This window comes from Canis lupus, chromosome 19 (assembly GCF_048164855.1).
Source record: "Canis lupus baileyi chromosome 19, mCanLup2.hap1, whole genome shotgun sequence".
NCBI lineage: Eukaryota > Metazoa > Chordata > Mammalia > Carnivora > Canidae > Canis > Canis lupus.
In genome coordinates this window covers 40,665,655-40,684,735 of record NC_132856.1, presented here as the reverse complement: position 1 = coordinate 40,684,735, position 19,081 = coordinate 40,665,655, and the positions used below count along the sequence as shown (strand labels likewise).

At 59.4% G+C, this 19,081-nt stretch overlaps 4 protein-coding genes and 1 long non-coding RNA gene across 11 annotated transcripts; 1 reads left to right on the top strand and 4 right to left on the bottom strand.

The window, feature by feature from the left end:
- Positions 1–36: 36 nt before the first annotated feature.
- HYAL3 (hyaluronidase 3) lies at positions 37–5,486 on the bottom strand. 3 transcript variants are annotated; one of them, XM_072786135.1, is made up of 4 exons: positions 5,355–5,486; positions 947–1,857; positions 451–540; positions 37–335 (listed from the first exon to the last, which is right to left on the bottom strand). In XM_072786135.1, exons 2-4 carry the CDS (start codon positions 1,838–1,840, stop codon positions 69–71), a joined length of 1,251 nt encoding a protein of 416 aa, XP_072642236.1. In that variant the 5' UTR covers positions 1,841–1,857; positions 5,355–5,486; the 3' UTR covers positions 37–68. The 3 variants fall into 3 exon arrangements, with proteins under 3 accessions (XP_072642236.1, XP_072642237.1, XP_072642238.1); XM_072786136.1 differs by lacking the exon at positions 451–540; XM_072786137.1 differs by lacking the exons at positions 451–540; positions 5,355–5,486 and adding an exon at positions 4,951–5,148.
- NAA80 (N-alpha-acetyltransferase 80, NatH catalytic subunit) lies at positions 2,544–5,917 on the bottom strand. The gene is made up of 3 exons (XM_072788166.1): positions 5,170–5,917; positions 3,713–3,862; positions 2,544–3,587 (listed from the first exon to the last, which is right to left on the bottom strand). Exons 1-3 carry the CDS (start codon positions 5,915–5,917, stop codon positions 2,761–2,763), a joined length of 1,725 nt encoding a protein of 574 aa, XP_072644267.1. The 3' UTR covers positions 2,544–2,760.
- A 1,052-nt stretch (positions 5,918–6,969) lies between these two features.
- On the bottom strand, positions 6,970–12,769 carry HYAL1 (hyaluronidase 1). The gene is made up of 4 exons (XM_072786119.1): positions 9,446–12,769; positions 8,000–8,923; positions 7,557–7,646; positions 6,970–7,362 (listed from the first exon to the last, which is right to left on the bottom strand). The coding sequence occupies exons 1-4, from the start codon at positions 9,473–9,475 to the stop codon at positions 7,045–7,047; spliced, it is 1,362 nt and encodes a 453-aa protein (XP_072642220.1). The 5' UTR covers positions 9,476–12,769; the 3' UTR covers positions 6,970–7,044.
- On the top strand, positions 7,340–13,756 carry LOC140610271 (uncharacterized). Its single transcript, XR_012011997.1, has 2 exons — positions 7,340–9,392; positions 11,487–13,756. It is a non-coding gene; the product is annotated as an uncharacterized lncRNA (long non-coding RNA).
- Positions 12,924–18,045, bottom strand: HYAL2 (hyaluronidase 2). Of its 5 annotated transcripts, none has more exons than XM_072786117.1 (4): positions 17,927–18,045; positions 14,724–15,694; positions 14,125–14,214; positions 12,924–13,659 (listed from the first exon to the last, which is right to left on the bottom strand). In XM_072786117.1, exons 2-4 carry the CDS (start codon positions 15,639–15,641, stop codon positions 13,249–13,251), a joined length of 1,419 nt encoding a protein of 472 aa, XP_072642218.1. In that variant the 5' UTR covers positions 15,642–15,694; positions 17,927–18,045; the 3' UTR covers positions 12,924–13,248. The 5 variants fall into 5 exon arrangements, with proteins under 5 accessions (XP_072642218.1, XP_072642215.1, XP_072642216.1 ...); XM_072786114.1 differs by lacking the exon at positions 17,927–18,045 and adding an exon at positions 17,753–17,889; XM_072786115.1 differs by lacking the exon at positions 17,927–18,045 and adding an exon at positions 16,522–16,674.
- Between the last annotated feature and the right edge of the window lie 1,036 nt (positions 18,046–19,081).

Genomic DNA, 19,081 nt, shown 5'->3' with positions numbered 1-19,081 from the left:
TCCAGGACTGGAAAAATGGCAGCAGGGACAAGAGACTCAGAGGCAGGTAACTTCTGGCTTTATGCTGCTTATTCAGGCCTAGCTGCAGGCCTGGGCTCCTGGCAGGTAGGGCCAGCCCAGCCCGGATAACATCGGCAACTAAAGGACTCCCAGGCTCCAGGGCTGCCATCTGGCTGCAGGTGCAGAAAGGCTTCCAGCTGTCCTCCATCTTGCCAGGCACAGCGCCCATGGCCATGGCACTGCTGGTGACTGCAGGCTATGGCTGCCCTGGTCACGTTGATTACATAGGGGCCCAGGGTGTCCACTAGGTAGTCACGGAGATGCCAGCACTTCTCCTGAGGAGAGGAGAAGGATGTATCAATGCTCCTGCTCCATGGCTCTGACATGGTCTTTCCCCCAACCCTGGGACTCCAGCATGGGTTGCATGGCAGGTTGGAGGGCAATGATCACCTCAGAGCTGGAGAAGCTCAGGTCCCCCCAGAGCACCACGCCGGCTGCCCCTAGTGCTGCACTCACACCAATGGTCTGCACAAGGTCATCCTGGAGGCAAAGAGCTGCTAAGCCAGGACTGAGCTGGCCAGATCCATCTGGGCCTACCTCTACCTTCCCAGGAAATTTTCTGGTTTGTTGTTAGGATCTGATTCCACCTTTAGAGTAAGGTTTCTTGGCACTTAGCCTCTGAGTGGCTTCTCAGGTCCTCCACTCAGAGAATGTCTCCCCTCAGACCAGTGCTCCAAAGGCTGGGCTTCGCCTTCCCCCTCAAGATTTTCCAAGGCAGAGGCATATTTCCATTTCAGATGATCCAGGATAGGATAGGACCTCCCCATTAAGACCTAGATCAGGGCCTCCCCATCAGACTCCCCTGGGCAAGGGTATTCTCTTCAGACCTTCCTAGGACAGGGCCATCCTTCCCCACTCAGACCTCTAGATCTCAACTTTCACTCACCTGGGACAGGAACCTCCCAGTGCTCCGATATGTGAGGCGGGCATAGGCTAGGACAGGCAGGGGATGTGGGTGCCCAATGAAAGCTACACGGAAGGCCTCCTCCAGGCGGTATCGGACAAATGCCTGGTGGTGAGTAGGTGGCAGCCTGGGTGGGAGGTAGATGCTAGGGAAGAGGGCGCTGGAGGCAGCCCAGAGCCAATGAAGTTGGGTGTTGCGGGCGAGAGCAGCTGGGTGGCAGTGGCCTGTATAATTGGAAGCAGTACCATGCCAGCCATTGCTACAGGCTGGGAAGCGATAGAAGCCCCAGAACCCATGGGGCTGCAGTGCCTGGCCCAGCCTCAGTGTGTCCTCCATCAGGGCACGGGCTGCCTGTTCAAAGCCAGCACGGGCCTTGTGGAACTGCTCCTGGGGGTCCAGGTGGGGGAATACCCGTTGTGCCCAAGCCCATGAGGCTGCCTGATAGGCTCGGCGGCGGCCCCAGTTCCCAGCCCAAAGTGGGCTCCATTCCTCCCAGTCTAGCACTGCCAAGCCAGTGAAGCCACGACCTAGGCTTCGATGGATCTGGTAGGCAGCCCGGGCCAGGTGGCGGTCAAGAGGGACAACCTGGGGGATGCCCCCATTGTGAGTTATGCCCCTGGGTCCAAGGTAGGGATAGAGGCCGAGCTGGTTCTTGTAGAAGATGGTGATGTTCTGGCCACGGAAACGCTGGCCACGGTTGGCTGTGATGCCCAGGGCCTCTAGTGGCAGGTGCACACCAAAGCGGGTCTTACAGTGTGCTGAGGGTATGTTCCACAGCACAGAGAAGGGGCGTTCAGGAGCCCACAGGGGAAGCTGGTCAAACCCCAGGCACAGGGCCACTCCAAGCACCAGGGCCAGGCCCAGCCGCATGATCATGCCCCAGGGATGGAAACCTGCAGGAGAGAGGGGCTGAGCTTAGAGGCCATGGCCATGGCTGCACCTTGCACATAGCAGGGAAAGTCAGGAACATTCCCCCAACTACTCCCAAGGATGGGGGGGGGGGGGCAGGGAAAGCATGGTCCCCAGGTGGTCCTCCAGCCCTCTCAGACCAGCTATGCCATATATCAGCCTGGGCAGCTCCCCTCCCATGCTTCCCGTCTCTGTCACGGCACCACTGCACCCTCTGGTGCACTGCCCATTCACAGCACTCACCAGGCCCCTTCTGTCCTCTGTCCACCTTATTCTCTGCCCCAAGAACTTAACACCCTCCCCCTTGCCTGGTTTAACTCCTCCTTAGTGCTCAGGTCTCTGCTGTGACAACATCTCCCCCTGATCTCCAAATGGACTGAGGGCACTCGCGCTCCACTGTCCAACATAGATCCTGCCACTGCACACCTGTCTACCTAGTTGCCCATTGCCTTGGTCCAGCCTAGGGCCTAACATACAGTAGGCACTCAGTGGATGGTGATGAGTGAATGTGGAAGGGAACAAACATCTTGTCACCTGGGCCTGGGAGAGTAAGAGAGGCAAAGGGCAAAGGTGTCCCTTTATCCATGGCCCCGGGACCAAGGTGGATCTAGCAGATCTCACAGAGATAGGGGATCTAAGATGAGGCTGGGTCAACAAATAAACTGTCACAGCCACACCCAACAGAAGCCTTTATTCCACCACGTTGTCAGCTCTGAGCCACAGCTATGGAGCAATCAATCTCCCAGCCCCACTGGCACTCAGGAAGTGTGGTCAGGCTAAAGCTGTCCCCAGGGGCTAGAGCCTGAGGTATGGCCCATGGGCTGAGGCTGGTAGTGTCCTAAGCAGTCCATCGACCCTGAAGGACAGTGCCCTGCCCTGGGTAGCCCTCAGATGTCCTTTTCCATCCAGAATATGGGGCATCCTCTCAGATCCTGGTACTGAGTCTCCAGCAGGCTTTGTGGAGGGAGCCCAGCGGGAGGTGGGAGAGAGGAGGTCAAGGGCTCAGGCAGGGGAGGGGGTGGTGGCAACGATGGCCCCTTGTGGGCTCTTGGGGCAGTTTGGGCAGTTACACTAGGAGCCTTGTAGGGTGGCCGGGGAGAGGGGGCTCTGGGAAAGGCCCTGAGCAGGGTGGCAGATAGCCGTCGGCTAGTGAAGACTAGGCCCTGCACAGGCTCACCCAGGTGATAGCCCAGGTGGGCATAGAACTGCAGCTGGTCGTGGGTGGTGAGGTGCAGCCGGCGGAAGCCCCGGGCCTGAGCAAAATCCTCCAGGCCTTCCATAAGGCGGCGACCAAAGCCGCGGCCCCTCAGAGCCCGGGCCACCACCACTGTCTCCACTAGGAGGCTCTGGGGCCGGTCCAGCACCCGTGACAAGCGGGCATGACCCACCACAATGGGGGCTGCCTCGGGTGTGGGGCGGGGGCTCAGCAGCATCAGGCAGAGGGGGAAGGCATCTGAGGACTGGCCCAAGGAGTGCAGGCGGGAGGCACGGCTGCGGGGCCACTGCTCATTGATGAGGTCGGCACAGGCATCCAGGAGCTCAGGTCGGCAGTGCACAGGCTCCAGGGTCAGCTCAGCCAGGCTGGGGACGGGGGTCTCCTCTGGCTGGTGTGCGGGCTCCAGGGTCAGCTCGGTTGAGCCAGGACTGAGGGTCATCTCTGGATGGCATGCAGAACCCGGGGTCAGCTCAGCTACCCTGGGGCTCAGGGTCAGTTCTGGCTGGTGTACAGGATCCAGAGTCAGCTCGGCTGGGCTGGTACTCAAGATCAGCTCTACCTGGTGTGTAGGGTCTAGGGTAGGGGCCAGCTTTGGTGGGCCGGGGCTCAGAATAAGCTCTCACCTACATGTAAGTTCCGGACCAGGCTCAGCTGAGTCAGGCTAGGAGCCAAGGTCCTCTCCTGCTGGGTTGCAGGTGTCTCACTCGCAGGCTGGAGATTAAGGGTACAGGCTCCAGACACTGGGATCTCCTCAGAACCCAAAGGTGCTCTTCCTGTGGACAACAGCCATGCTAGGCTGTGCCAAGACGGAGGACAGACAGGATTGGGGCAGGGAGGGCCTGACCAAGTGCTAGGTAAGCCATGCGACCTGGAACTGGTAAGCTACACCTTGTCCCCATACTCACCTGATGGCACAGGTGACCTGGAGACCATCCCCTATACCTGACTCAGGTGGACAGCAGAGAAAATAGGGTGTCCTGCCCTATATAGGAGGGAGGCCGAAGGCTAAAGGCTGGGAAGAACCCAAAGGTCCTGGCCCCAGCCTGCTGTGGCTACAACTTTGTCCTCCACAGGACAGTGGATTTAGCTTATACTGTCTTGGCTGGCTGGCCATCAGACAAAACACGCAAGCTAGGTGCCATGACCCTCTACTTAAACCTACCCAAGATTCCCTTTGCAAGAAGAGCAGCTCCCCGTCCCTTCCTTTTCCCTGCATTCTAGGTCCCAGCCTTTCTGACCACTTGGACCATGCCTGCCACCTGACTGATCCTCAGGCACCACTCACCCACCCATTAGAATCGGTTTTTCCCCTTCCTGAACCGGCTTTCCTGCCAGGAGCACAGAGCCCATGCCCCCTCCCCAACACTGCGCAGCTTGGGACACTTTGCTTGGGCACAGACCCAAGTATCCCCTCAGATGGGGCTCCAGCAGCAATGGCAAGGGGCCTAGCTCAAGGTCCCACAGCAATGTGGCTCTTGCAGGCTTGGTTCCCCATTGGCCTGAGTTTCATAGTCACCCTAGATAAGGACCACAGCTTCCTTCCTAAATCCACAAGGGTGTCCAACGGCCACCAGGTTGGGGGCTCAGGCCTCCTGCGCCTAACCCCCATTGTTTGCCCTTCCTACCCCAGGCCCTGCTGCCAGGAGGGTCCATGCTGGGGGTGGTGTTTCTGGCGGTAGGGGGTCCACTGGGCCTCACCCTTCTACTCACCTGCTCCAGAGGACGTCTTGGCTCCCCTTCGCCACCTCCCCAGAGTCCCCTAAGCTTGAGGCCAATTCCACACGGCACAGGTAGGCATGCACAGGGAGGCGTCTCCTCCCCTCCCCCACTACACACACTCAGAGGGCCGAACGCCCCTCACCTGCACCAGCCGCCTCCGCAGCTGCCTCAGCCCTGGCTGGACCCAGAGGGAGGAAGCCCCAGGATCCGCCCCCAGGCTTGGAGCCCCAGACTTCCCCGCGGGCTTAACCCTTTCGGTGCCGACCCCACCCATTGTGAGGGGGGCTCCTGTGTCCTCAGAGAGAGGCAGGAAGGCTCTCCTGTACCTCGGTTTCCCCCTCCCTCCTAGTGGGTGACAAACCGTTGAGTCTTGGGGGGGTACTTCGGGAGCTTAGCTGGGTGGGTGTGGCTCGGCACGCTCTGGGAGGGAACGACAGACGCAGGGAGGGCGTGCGGGACGACACAGCCACTCGAGCGCCGCACGCGTGGGGAGGCGGGGGGCAGGGAGAACGAACACGCTCCGAGGGGGGACGGGGAGGTACTGACATGCTGAAGCCAAGGTCCGGGATGCTCCGCGTCCTCGCTGGGCTCCGGCCTGTTCCCGCTCTGTGGCGCGCACCCGGCCGGCCTCCCGCGCTGCCCCTAGCGGTGCGGCGGACGCACTGCAGCCGTCGCGGCCCGCGCCGCCCCGCCTGATGCGCGACCCCCCTAGGCCCCGCCCCCGGCGCCCGCGCCCCGCCGCTGAGCCCACGCACACCCACAGCCGGCCTCGGCCGCGGCTCCGCCTCCTGCCCCCCCGCCCTCTTCGCCCGGGGGCTGGGACCCAGCGCAGGTCCGCTTCCTCCTCGCCGCGCCCCGCCCTGAGCCCGCGTCCCCGCTCCTGGCCGCTGCCGAGGCGTCCCGGATTGCGCTCGGCCGGGGTCTTGCCGGGGCGCATCCCGCCGGATCCTTGGCCGCGGGCAGGCTCCCTCCACCTCGCTCTGCTTCCGCCTCGCCTCCTCCCGCCCCGCCCTAGGCTCGGCAGGTCTCCGTTCCCATTGGCCTCCGGGAGGAAAGGGTCCAGCGTGGAAACGGTCAGGGAGAGCTTCCTCCTGAAATTTGGACCGCATGCTCGGAAGCGGCCGCCCTCGACAGCCTCAGGTCTGAGTGAGAGAGACGAGCGTCTTCTGTGCCCTCTGGATCCCAGCGCCGGCACGTCTTAGCCACTCACTAGCTCTGGAAGCAAGAGCTTTATTTGCGAGGCTCGGCCCTCTGAGCAGATTCAGGTTGCAGGGCTGGTTACTCTCAACACACAGTAGGAGCCAAAGGGCTTTACCTCGATGGCTAGACAGCCTGGGTTTGATCTCAGCTTCTCTATTTTTGGCTGTGCAGCCTTGGGCAAAGTGCTTGCCCTCTCAGTTGTGTGCCTGTTGCCTCAGAACGTCGTGTTAGGACCGAATGAGCTATAGTCTACTTAAAATGCTTAGCACAGGATTTGGGGAAGAGTAGGTGCTCAGTGAATGTCAATTCTTGTGATTGCTACTGTTTAAAGACTGGCTCGGTGTCTCTGGAGAGGTTTATGACCCTGCTGGGTGAGTGCTGAGGCTCTAGCCCCTTAGGTAACTATCCTGGTCTGTTAAGCATTTGCACAGGTGCAGGCATATGCTCTTTTTTTTTTTTTTTTTTTTTAGGCATATGCTCTTGATGGTGGCTGAGAGTACTCCTGACTGTGATCATGACTTGTTTTACTTGTGATCATGATCATGTTTTACTGCTTGTACTTGAGAAAGCTGTGGCCAGGCTCGGAATTCATTAGGTTGTGAAACCGAAGAAAAGAGACCTCATTTTAAATGGAGTCAAAAGGCAAGAAGGGGGAATTCAGACATAACCATTTCTTGAAGCCCTTTACAGACCCAACGAGAAGCCTACTTTACTACCCCTGTGGGAGGAAAGATTTTTCTGATTGCAGCCCAGCCAATGAGAGCCTCGTAACAATGAAAAGCCACCACCCTCAAACTCCTGCTTCACTCCAACGAGTTCTGTTTATAACAGGCCCTTCCCACTCCCCCCTTTATAAAACAGCATTCCTCTTCTTTGTTCTCCGGACTTGGCTATGGTTTTGCAACAGCACGCCGCATCTTGTCTCAAATTGCAATTCTCTGCTGTTCCCAAATAGACCCACTTTTGCTGGCAAAATAACGATTTTATTTTTAAGGTAAACAAGGTACTCAATGTGTATATCCTGGTGTGTGGCCAATTACCGCATGCCCTGCTGCTCACACCGCACTCCCTTCCAGCCACGATAGCAGCGACATTGAAACTCCACAGCCATCCTCATCCGATCCTCACGGGAGAGGGCACCTTGTAGGGTCAAGGGCCTGCCACCAGGAGGGAGCTGGATGGAGAAACTGGTGGGGTTGAGGAAGAGGAGGGCCTCAGGGTAGCTAGGGCGCCTGACACAGCGACCATGGCCTGAGCATAGGGCTTGACTGCACAGAAGAACCCCACTGGTCACGTTGAGGATGAAGGGCCCCAGGGTGGTGTCCACATACTCCTTGATGGCCTGGCATGATTCCTGAGTGGGGGGGAGGAACATCAGGGACACCATGATCACGCATGGGCCAATCTAGGGCATTGACTTGCTCTTTTACCTGCTGGCCAACCAGGACTGCAGGGATAGAAAGGGTGGGCCAGGGTCTCCCCTCCCAGTCAGCCTGGCAGCCCCACCCCTGCCCGCAGCCCTCACCCCCATCCTGGGCCTGAGCTCACCTTGGTTCTTGTGTTCTCCCAGCTTACCCAGAGCACCACTCCTGCTGCCCCCTGGGCTGCACTTTCCCCTAGGCTGTGCTCCAGTTCGTCCTGGGGAAAGGGACAATATGGCTCTGAGAGGCCTTCCTCCCTCCCCTCAGCAGATTGCCATAACACCGCTGGATGGGACAAATAACTCATAACCGCCACCTGGGGCTGCTCTGGCCCTGGTGGCAAGAGGCAAGCCTGTCCTCCCTCTGGCCTGTGAGTGCCACACAGCAGGTACTACATCTTTGTGTGATGAATGCTGAATCGCCTCTACAGAGCACAGAACTTGGCACACAGTAGGAGCTCAAGGAATGGAAAATAATGGATAAAAGTGCCCCAAGGCTGTGGGCCTCACTTATTAGACCTAATGCCCGACAAGATAGGTTACAAGGTGGGTGGGGTCACAGGAGACTCACCAGGGGCAGAACGCGGTTCGTGTTGTCATAGAAGATCTGAGCATAGGGCAGCACTGGCAGATAGGGGTCCCCAACATCCTCAGCCACACGGAATGCCTCGCCTACACGGTGCCGCACATACATCTGTCCCTTCCCTGTGCCCTCCAGCTCTGTGGGCAAGTAGATGCTGGGGTAGAGGGCACGGCTCTGGCGCCATAGCCATCCCAGTTGGTCATTCTGGGCACCAATACCTGGTGGGCACTCGCCTGTATAGTTGGGGCTTAGAAAATCATAGTTATAGCAGTCAGGGAAGCCATAGAAGCCCCAGAGGCCACGAGGCCTCAGTGCTTGGCCCAGCTTGAGGGTGCCTGCCATCCAGGCCTGTGCAGCTTTCTGGAACTGGTCCCGAGCTGCTGCCTCCACCCGAGTAGCTGGCCAGTCTGGATGCTGCCCCCGTACCAGTGCCCGTGAGCGCTGCCGGTAAATGTCCTTGCTGTCCCAGTTGAAGGCCCAGCGTGGGCGCCATGCCTCCCAGTCGATGACCGCCAGTCCTGAGAAGTCAGACTCAGGTATGGCAGCCTGAATGTCCTGGAATGAGTGGACCAGGTGGGTATCCAGGCTGGCATTCTGGGGCAGGCCACCAAACACAGGCTCCCCAGCAGATGTGTAATATGGGTAGGTGCCCAGCTGGTAGCTGTAGAAAATGGTCATGTCGGGGCCACGGAAGGTCTGCCCTGGGTTGGCCACCACATCGAAGACACTGACATCCACATCCACGCCGTATTTCTCCAGGCACCACTGGGTGTTTGCGTTCCAGATGGTGGTGAAGGGCTGGTTGGGTACCACGGAGCTCCTGGAGCCTTGGGCGGTGCCGAGCAAGGTCAGGAAGAGGGCATAGGTGGGAAGCAGATGGACTGCCATGGCAGAGGATGAGTCTAGGGAAACCTGGCCAGGGGAGGCAAAGCTGAGAGCGGGTTCTGAACTCTCTGACTCCCTACTCAGAAAAGGCCAGCCAAGCCCCTTGCTCATTAATCCACCCCAGCTCCAGCTTTAGGTAAACATTGACCTTGGCTCAGGGCTCGGGGAGGTCAGAGGGCAAAGGAAAGGCACGGAGGGGGTGCATATCTGAGTTGTCTCTAGGATGGGGCCTCTGCCCTCTTGTCTCCCACAGACTTTGTCAGGCTTTGTGTGTGTGTAGTGTGTGCCTAAGCTAACGGATCCCCTTCCCCCGGGGTGTTGCGGGGGTGGGGGTGGGGGCGCGACAGAAGCTATGACTTCTGTTTTGAGAAGAGCTGCTGAGAGCCAGGCCCTCAACCCCCAGGCTGACCTGACTGATGGAGGATCCTTTCCTGTCTCATCCCCTAGGAATCCTGGCCAGCCACTGGAGGAAGAGATGCTCAGCGACCAACGACAGGTCAGCCCAACCCTCCAGGATACCCGCGAGTCTGCCCACTTGTCCCTGCTGACCTCAGGGCTGAAGGGCCTCATCCTCCACATTTCCTGACCCCCGAGTGAGGGCCTAGGCAGGGCTCAGCAAGATTCTGTTCCTCAACTCTGGCCCCAGCGGCACCAGACTCTGGGAGGAAGCTGCTGCTGGAAACTCTGAGCTTTTGTCAGGGGGTCACCCCACCCAGTCTGGGGGCGGGCTGAGGGGCAGGCCTGGGGCCGGAGGGCTGGGCCAGGCAGCAGAGCCACCTCGCATCCCTAACAAAGTGCCTTGTTAGGAGGTGGGGCTGGGCCGGAAGCGGCCCTGCCCACATGGTCAACACCTCCACTGGGCTTTGTGGCTTTATTTGGGTTGGGGTTCGGGTGGGGATGGCAGCAATGCAGGGGGCCTGCCTGGGTGGCAGACCCTGCTGGACAGGCCTGTTTGTGATACTGGCATCTGGGATCCTTGGTACTGGAGATGGAGGGAGCATACTCTTGTGCAGGGGTGCCTTAGGACATTTGTGGGGCTCGGGTACTTTCGACTTTCTGGGCCCCTTCCTCAAAACATTAAAGAGTACATTTTATAGCTATGCTGGTACAAAGACAAATGCAATCCAGACTGAGGTCATTATCATATATTCATTATTAATCTGTATCTTCCTCTGATTAAAAAAGTGAAGACCTTTTTTAGGCCCCAGGCCCAACACTGACTATGCCCAGGGGGTAAGTCACCTGTGCTTTTGGGACAAGTGTGAAAGGCACTGTGTCTGTGAAGTTGGGCTGGTCACTGAGCGCATCCTTGTGAAGCCCTGCTCAGCTTTGCTCTAGGCTTTTGTGCAAGCTCCAGTAGAGCATGTCTGTGCAAACATGGGATCCAGTGAGACTGGCAGTGAGACTCCGGTCTTGTGACTATGAGACCCCATGTTTGTGTGACCATGGGTGTGTCAGTGACCACATGCTTGTTCATTCCATTATGATTTCATTTCTTTGCTGATTCAGAAGCTGGTTCTTGAGACCTGCTAGGTGCCCACACCCAGGTTTACCTGCCAGGGTGGAAGGAAACGTCATGTCCCTGGTCCAGGTGAAAGTGCTACCTGACTCTATGGCCCAGTCTGAGCCTGAGCCAGTGCTGCCCCCTGACAACAGTGGTCAATGAGTCAGTCACATAGCTTGCGGTCATCTGGACTTGGTCCTCCAGGCTAGGATGGAGAAGCTGACTGCATTGAAGCAGGAGGACCCAAGCACAGGATCACCACAGAGGTGGTGGCTACTGATCCTGTTCACAAAGTAGAGTCCCAGAGTGATGACCATTAGGCTCAGAGAGCCTGGCACAACTCCCAAGGGCTGAGTGGACAGAACATCAAGACAGCCCTGACTCCCTCTCTGAGGGTTCATACTACCTTCTGGTGCCCCCAGAAACCTAGTGCCATGATTGGCACAATCCAGCCAACCACTGGGCTGGCGTTCTCTATCTGGATTCAGTTTAGCAGAGAATCTCTAATGGTGGAACAGCAGGAAGATGCTGGGGCACCTGAAGTCCTCCCCAACCTGAGGGCCCTGCCCCTGCTGAGCTGGTCTGGCCGGAATGGTCCAAGTGCTGTGTGTGTCTGGGGTCAGTCCACCTTCGTGGTCCAGCCCTGCCTGCTCTCTCTGGTTGCGTGCCTACCCCGGGTCTGAGCCACCTCGCTCCCCATTACTCTCACCCACCCATCCACAGCTGTGGCGGTCCCTGCACCTTCCATGAGACTGTCTTCCAGGTCCTCCTGGAAAGTGATGTTATCACAGGTTTGCACGGAGGGGGCCACAGCTAGATGGGTACAGATCACAGATGTTGGGGGGAGGAAACCGTTGTGTAAGATCATATGTGTGGGGGAAATCTCAGCTTTGCATAGGTATGAAGAATTCCTAGCTAGATGGGAAGTCACAGAGGTTGGGTATTACAGATGTGGGTAGGGTAGTTCACAGGTGTGTTTGAGGGTCACAGCTGGGTAGGGGAAGTCAGAGGTGCGAGGGCAGTAAGTCACAGCTTCTTCCTTGACCTATTTTTCCTTGACCAATATTTTCATCTTCTGCTCAGCAGGCTTCTCCCCACCATGGCCATGAGCAGCTGGGCACCCCTCCTCCACCAGGTGAACTGACACTGCCTTCCCGATGCTACCACCAGCCCCTTCCCTCCATTCTCTGCCATCACCAGCCAGAGGGACGAGGATCACTTTACAACCTGAGCTGACATCAGTTTGGTGTGGCTCGCTTCTCCAGACTCTGCTCCCCCGAGCACATCTGAATTGGCCTTTGCATCTAGTGTGCACCCCCTTGACGACAGCACTCTTTCCTGGTGTGGCTCACAGATGCAGCCTAGCACCGGCATGTGTGTTTACTGTGTGTTTACTGCACAGGTGAGATGGTCACCGCCATCAGGCAAGGTCAGGCGTACACCCCGCCCCACCTGCAGTAACCCCTTGGCCACCCCGCAGCCTCAGATTGCCAAGTCCCAGCTGTGTTCTGACTTCCTCCAGTCTTTGCCCTCACTTTATCTTTACTATCAAGCTTCCGCTTCCACTTTCAAAACTCAGTGTAGAAAGCACTTCCTTGAGGATACCTCCTTTGAGTCCTTGCGGCTGGAATGCCCCCTTCACCACTTGGCTGATTCTGGAGTGTGTCTCCTCACCTTCAGTGTATGCTGAGGGCAGGGCTGGCGTCATCACTAACACAAGGGGACCCCAAGTGTGGGTCTGATGACTGAGAAGAGAAGCAGAGACCCTCTGCTCCCAGAGACCAGGTAACTTCAAAAGCAGGGGAGTGAAGTAGGCCAGAGCTAATCTGATTACTCCAGCAGCTACCCCTCTCCCCTGGGACAGCTAGGGATAAGCCACATTCTCCCATGGCCAGGACAGGGCTGACCTCTGAGGACGTCTCTGCTCCCAGACTCAAGATGCCTCCCTCTCGCGCCACTGTGCATCTTTGCAGCGGGACAGGGACGAGGTCCCAAACCCCAGTGGAGGACTGTGACCCAGCTGGGAAGAGGCATGTGTGGCTGGAGTTCACTGCCCTTGGGAGCTGGGAGTGGAGGAGACGCCCCTGCCTGTGGGAACAGTAGGGAGGGGTGGTCTGGCTACTTGCCCAGCCAGGGAATATCAAATATCTACTTCCCCTTTCTCCCTGGATGGGCAACGTGAGGTGAGTGGCACTGGCCCAGCTAGGGACCCAGGGGCAAGTGGGCGAGCACAATGAGTCTGGTCCCTCACAGAATGTCGGGCCCAACTGCTTTCTTATCAATATGGAGAAAGCAAGGTCCTTGGTGTTGGGGTGCAATGTGAATCCTTCTGTTCCCAGTGGCCCCTGCCCCAGCAGAGCAGCTGCAGAATGGGCAGCTCTGGGCCTCCGGGTTCCATGGACTGCATATAACAAATAAGATGTCCCCAGCAGAGTCTCACAGGGACAGAGCTGAGCTCAAACCTGAGAGACCCCGAGTCTCTCTCACGTGTCCTGGCCTAGGTAGGTGCAGATAGTCCAAGCATAGAAGCAGTTGTTTTATATTTAATTTACAAAAGAGACCCCAAAAAAATAATAATAAACTATTCAGGGGCAGGAGAGTAGGGTCAGGTCCTCTCTGGCCCGGCTGTGCCCCTCTTCCTCTCAGGCTGGGAGAGAAGGGGCCTCTCAGGGGACTGCCCCTCCCCCTTAGAACAGGGGGGTGAGAGCTGGTATGGACGCGTTGGGGATCCCAGGGGCTCTGCCCCCCCTCCCCAGGCTCCAGTTTGTCCACCCCTCGCAGGCTCCTACAGGCCTAGCAGAGCTCTTGTGGCAGAGGCCAGCTTGCCTGGCAGCCAGGTGAGAGACCTCTATGAAGTCCAGGTGAGCACCAGGGCTGCCACAGCCAGCGGGCCGGTGAGGTGGGACCCAGCCCAGGCCCCCCGGGCACCCCCAGCTGCCCGTGTATGGTCCCACTGGCATTGCTCGCCACCCCAGCCTAAGTAGCACTGGCAGCGGAAGTGTGTCTGCAGGTGATTGAGATCAGCCCAGCTGAGCTCGCCCTCTGGTCGAAGCTGGGGCTCACCAGGTACGTGGCTAGGCACCAGGCGGAAGCTGCTGGCACTGAGGTGCAGAAAGGTATTGGCGCTGGGGTCACGGCGTACGCAGCGCCCGTGGCCATGGCACTGTGCCCAACTGCAATACTGGGCGGCCCAGGACACGTTGACTACGTAGGGAACCAGCAGCCGCTTCAGGTAATCCTTGAGGTACTGGCAGGTCTCCTGGGGGCAAAGGCCAGGGATCAGAGTCAGCCGCCTCAGCCCACAGGCCCAGATGGACATTCTGTGTTCACACTGCAAGGTCTGTACTTTCTTTTAACAGTGTCCACCTGTGTATGTGTACAGGCATGTTTGAGCCCTACTGTCCCTGTCCCTGCAGAGAAGGGAGGAGGGGACGGGGATAAGCCCAGCAGGGGAAGAGGGAAATGCAGGGGGGGCGGGGCGGGAGAGGGGAGTTAAGGGGGTAAGGGTGGAACTCAAAGGCTGTTCAGGATACCATGACTCCTTTCCTGGGACTAGGGGAAGAACGCTTTCTTTGTTGGGATCAGAGGTGCCTGGGTGTGAGACAAGGGACCCAGACTAGGTTGGTTTGCCCACCTTAAGGTGGGCAGCCCAAAGCTGCACCTGTCTGTCTGCCTCCTGCAGACTCCACTTTGGCAGGCTGGTGGAGGGGGGGTTCTTACTCACCGTGCTAGTGGTGTAGCCTGCGTCGCCCCAGAGGATGACCCCGGCTGCGCCCAGGGCTGCACTCTCACCAATGGTGGAGATGAGATCCATCTGTGTGGGAGGAGGAAGAGAGTCAATGGGGAAGACCGAGACCACAGGGTGAGGACAAGACAGGCTGGGCAGGCCCCAACCCTGTTCTGACTTGCTGATCCCTCAGCCCAGTACCCCTCCCCAGCCTAAGGCAGAGGTTGTTAGATTTTCTCATTAGATGTGCAAGCCATTTGCTTCCGTACTTTGGCTTCCATTTCTCAAGCCAATGGCCCACTTGAATCTAGGATGTATCTATCAGGATGAACTCCAAAGTCAGAATGCCTAGTCCCAAGTCCCTGCTCTGCCTCGGGTGTGCTGGGAAGCTTTGAGCAAATTTCTCAGTCTCTCTGGATTTCGATTTTCTTACCCACAAAATGGAGAGACCTACTCTGCCACCCTTTCACAGGATCCCAGAGAGAATGACGGCAGGGGATTTAGGGCAGCTAGTCAGCTAGGGGGCAGGTCCCCCTGCTATCCCAAACCTGCAGTGGTACCCTGGGGAAGAAGGCAGGGCCCAGGAAGGCACGTACCTCGCTAAGGCCTGTGAGCCTGCGGCTATAGGTGGGTCGTGTGAAGACGTAGACCGGGAGCGCATGGTTGGCGTGATGGGTGTGAGCCACGCGAAGGGCCTCCTGAACTCGGAAGCTGACAAAGTTGCGGCCATGGGTGGAGGACGCAAGCGTCTCGTCCAGGTAAACAGAAGGGAAGAGGGCTGTGCTCTCGGCCCAGAGCCAGGCCAGCTGATCGTTCCGGGAGACCTCAACGTCAGGGCAGCGGCCGGTGTAGGTCTCCCAGTTCTGCACATAATCGTGGTTGTAACAGTCGGGGAAGAGGTAGAAGCCCCAGAGGTGCCGTGGCCGAACTGCCTTGACGAAGCGCAGGGTCTCCAGCATGAACTGCCGGGCAGCAAACTCAAACTCGTACTGCGCCTGCTTCACCACACGGTCTGCAGGCCAGTCAGGGTGGCGAACAGCCACCAGCTGGCGCGATGACTGGCGGTATATGTCCTTATCCTGCCAATTGCGCACCCACACAGGCCGCCAGTCCTCCCAGTCGATGACTGCCAGGCCTGCAGGCTCCTGTGAACGAATGTAGTGCTCCACATGTTCCTGCAGCATCTTCAGATGTGCCCAGAGGCTGCCATTCTGTGGCACGCCACCATGCACAGACCTCCCCACTGAACTGAAGCGTGGATACAGGCCCAGCCGGTCATGGTAGAAGATGGTGATGTTCTGGTTCACAAAACCCTCATTGGGTGAGGCCTGCACATCAAAGGCCTTCAGGTCCAGTGGTACCTTGAGACGAGGGCCACAGTCTTGTGTGGGCACATCCCATGCTACCACAAAGGGCCGGCCGGTAAAGATGGGTGGTGCTGTGGGTTTGAGCTGGGCGGCCCATGCCACCACCACCAGGGCCAGTGTGACGGCAGGGCCCAGGCCTGCCCACATGCTGGGGGCTGCAGGGAGACGGTGGTGTCACCTGCCTGACACCAGCTCAGGAACTGGGGGAAAGATGGGAGAGAGCAAGTCAGTCTACAGAATCCTGGAGGTGTCCACCACAAACCCATTCACACCCCCAAAGCCCAAGCTGTGTGGGGCACTGTGCCCAGTTAGGGGACTGTAACAGGTCTGAGAGACCACAGACCACTGAGAAGGCAAGACACCCTGGGAACTCACTGCCAGGAACATAGGGCTCCTTCCTGGAGCAGGTGGCTTATGGCTGGGCAGAGACCTCTGGTAGATCTGTGGGTCTGAGAATTGGCAGGCTGAGCTATGGACTCGCTGCTCAGAAATACAGATGCCTGCACACCGCCCAACAACACACGGTTTCAGAGAGCCCCAAACCCAAGGCCCACTCTGTACCCCGTGAAGAACTCCTGATCTAGAGAAATGCTAGCATTGGGATAAGGCAGGGCAGAGCTCAAGCAGCCACCAGGAAGCTGGAAGACAGCCGCAGAGCTGGTATCTGTGCAGCACCCGCCTGGCGGAAGAGCGAGGCTGTCAGGACTGTCTCAGGCGCAGACCTTCTCTCCCAAGCTCGGTGGAGGCCCCACCGGGACAAAGGGGCGGCAGACCTCCCATGGCGGCGCCGGCGACCGGCCCTTCCCTCCGCAGCCACCGGGAATGCGCGCGCCCGCTGGCCAGGCGGGCCCGGGGAGGAGCTCACTTCTCCTGGCCTTTGTGCGGGACCCCGCCCCCGCCCCGCACGTGGGGCCTGAGCCGGGCCGGGGGGGGGGGGGGGTCCCTGGGCCGCCCCGCTGGGCGCATCCCCGAGGGTCCAAACCCAGCCTACGGGGAGAGCCGCTAGGCTTGCACCGTTCGCCCTCACCTCGCGCGGGGCGCCGCCGGGACCCGCGCCACGGCCACCGCCATCCCCGACCCAGCCCGGCCCGCTCCGGCCGCTCGCCCAGGCGCGGTCCCGGCTCGGCGCCTCTGCTGCTCCGCCCCCCACCGCAGCCCGGCCCGCGGGCCCTTTAAGAATCCAGCGTGGAGGTGGGCCCCGGGCAGGACTTGCGGCGGCGGCGGGGAGGTGGGCCTCACTTTCGCGCAGCCAGTGCCGCCTTTAGGCCTCCAGGGTCCCCAGATCCTCCGCCGAGGAATGTGGCCACGTATCTGGGGTCGTGAGGCCCCTCTAACGGGGCCTTCTTCTGGAGTCTCAGGCGCGAGCTCCAGTCAGCCCAAGATTTCCTCCCCCACCAGCCCGCGGCCGGTGGTACAGTCCTCCGCTCGGCCGCGCGACCAGCCAGCTTAAAGGGACAGCATCCGGGACGCGAGTCGCGGAGGGAATAAAGAAGGCGGTGTTCCTCCGCCCGTCCATAAGGTGGTGCTGCGGCGCCCGGGGCCTTGGCTGGGGGCAGCCCAGGATCTGGCCCTGTACCCGCGAGTGTAGCTTCCAGCCCTGGGGCCGTAGTTTGGAGAGAGAGACGGTGACCAGAGCCGACCTCGGGCCTCCCTGGACAGTATTGCCAGGTCCCTACGGATCAGGGCTCCCCTCCCCCCGTCCCAGTCTGAAGGGAAGCCCCGCCCCCTGCCCGACTGGGAGAGAGGGGGCCAAGCTCCTGCCGTTTAGCCCTCGCCGGGCTGGGCGGAGGCAGTGGTTGTCTTGGCAACACGAGCTTTGAGTCGCAGCGTGGCCGGCCCCGCTGGGGGCCGGTAAGCCCAGCGGGCCCTGGGGGTAGGGGCCCAGTCTCTGTGGAGGCCCGTAGGAGCCCCCCAGGCCTTAGTTCAACTCTGAGAAGGCTGCTGCGGTTGCAGCAGTGCCCGGCCCGACAGCAGAGAAATTGGCCTGGCTAGAGGGGCTTCCCCGAATCTCCACCCGCTATCAGGAGCCCTTTCGCCCCACGAGCCCCTCCTGTTGAGGAGCAGGCTTGGAGCTAGACCGGGCCTCCCTGCCTCTTCCTAGATCCTCTCCGCCGAACCCCGTACAGGGCTCAGCTCCCCAAAGGGCCTGGGTCTGCACCAGCAGCCCATTCCCGTCCGCGTGCCAGGGACAGGAGAGAGGTAGAGCTCCTGCGAGAGGATCTACGGGGTTGCAGGCCAGTCGCCTGCACTGGGCTCACCTGTGTGGGAGCCCGTGGGCCCAGTAGGTCGGCGGCCTCCCTCCTTCCCCGGGTGAGCCTCTCCGGCTAAGCTACTCGCACCAGCTGCTGCCCGCCGGGCAGCCCGCCGGCGACTTGATAAACCCCATCCCCTCCCACCCGCTCCCGCCTCCCACCCCAGCCCTTTTTCCTCACTTCCTGCTGCCCCTCTGAGAGGAAAGGGCCAGGAACCGGCGCGGGGGAAGGGACCGCCTTGACCCTGTTTCCCTCCGGCTTGCCCTGCTGGCTGGCTGCCTTCCCCCCTCCTCCCCCAGTATGCCCTGGCCCTGCGAACTGCACCAGGTGACAGGAAGGCTGTGGGACTTGGCTCAGGTGACAGCCTGCGCCATGCCGGCAGGGCAGCTTCCTAACCCCGAGAGCTCTTCTCCTTAACCTTCCCTTGGGATTGAGGCCCATCCTCAAATCCAGTAGCCTGTGAGTGCAGGGCCCCAGTGGTGGGATGCTTGCCTCAAGGTCCCCAAAAACAGGTGGTGAAGAAGGGAACTGGTTCTGAGGGGATTTGGGGGAACTTCCAGGAGCTGAGTCAATTTTTTTTTCCACTGAGAGCGGAAGTATCCCAAGTGACAGACTGGACAATGTGTTGATGTGTGTGACTGCAGGGTTGGGGTGGGACAGGGGCTGGGAGGGGTCTATAGGCCTCCAGCTCTCCTGCCAGAGGACATTCCTGGGTGAACTTCACCAAGACACTGTAGAGCAGGGAGCTCATAACTGGTGAGAAAAGGGTTGTTTCCATAGGAAGAGGGTGCCTATAACAGGGCTGGCCCGAGAGAGCTGCAGCAGAGTCTCAGCAGACTGTTCCAGAGGGTTGGACAAGTATGCACATCCTCAAGTCACCCTGAGCTTACCTTGTTCACCCTACCAGCCCACCTCCTTGATACCCAGGGCCTCTGTCCTAACAGAAGGCTGCAGAAGACTGGGCAACTGGGGCAATTGGGTACATGCCTCAGAGTCTGTCCCTGAGGACCAAGGAGTCCAGGACATGGCAAGGGAGGGTGTGTCCTCATACCACTGTGCTAGCTCCACAAGGGACAGAAGCCTTGGAAACTGCGAGGGTGGGGGCCCCTGGGGAAACAAAGGCCAGACCAGACTGTCCCAGGGCAGGACACTTCCTCAGGCAGCCAGCAGGAAGGAAGTGAGCACAGCCCAGTGGAAGGGAGTGGAGGAGCACTGCCCTGACCCCCCATTGTTTCCAGCTTTGGGGTCAGCTGGGGCAGGCTGAACACAGGGAGTTCCCCCACACTGGGAGAGTGGTGATGGGAGATGGGATGCCATCTGGCATGGAAGAACCCT

Coding starts and splice junctions, on each gene's coding strand:
- HYAL3 (XM_072786135.1), bottom strand. CDS start 1,840: ATGATCATGCGGCTGGGCCTGGCCCTGGTGCTTGGAGTGGCCCTGTGC. Junction 541..946: donor CTGGGAGGTTCCTGTCCCAG/GTGAGTGAAAGT, acceptor CTTTGCCTCCAG/GATGACCTTGTGCAGACCAT. Junction 336..450: donor TGAGCTTCTCCAGCTCTGAG/GTGATCATTGCC, acceptor TCCTCTCCTCAG/GAGAAGTGCTGGCATCTCCG.
- HYAL1 (XM_072786119.1), bottom strand. CDS start 9,475: ATGTGGAGGATGAGGCCCTTCAGCCCTGAG. Junction 8,924..9,445: donor TGAGGCCCTTCAGCCCTGAG/GTCAGCAGGGAC, acceptor TCCCCTGGCCAG/GTTTCCCTAGACTCATCCTC. Junction 7,647..7,999: donor CGAACCGCGTTCTGCCCCTG/GTGAGTCTCCTG, acceptor CCCTTTCCCCAG/GACGAACTGGAGCACAGCCT.
- NAA80 (XM_072788166.1), bottom strand. CDS start 5,917: ATGCGGTCCAAATTTCAGGAGGAAGCTCTCCCTGACCGTTTCCACGCT. Junction 3,863..5,169: donor TACCCCCCCAAGACTCAACG/GTTTGTCACCCA, acceptor TGTTGTCCACAG/GAAGAGCACCTTTGGGTTCT. Junction 3,588..3,712: donor GGTCCGGAACTTACATGTAG/GTGAGAGCTTAT, acceptor TACACCAGCCAG/AACTGACCCTGAGCCCCAGG.
- HYAL2 (XM_072786117.1), bottom strand. CDS start 15,641: ATGTGGGCAGGCCTGGGCCCTGCCGTCACACTGGCCCTGGTGGTGGTG. Junction 14,215..14,723: donor GGCTCACAGGCCTTAGCGAG/GTACGTGCCTTC, acceptor CCTCCCACACAG/ATGGATCTCATCTCCACCAT. Junction 13,660..14,124: donor CAGGCTACACCACTAGCACG/GTGAGTAAGAAC, acceptor CTTTGCCCCCAG/GAGACCTGCCAGTACCTCAA.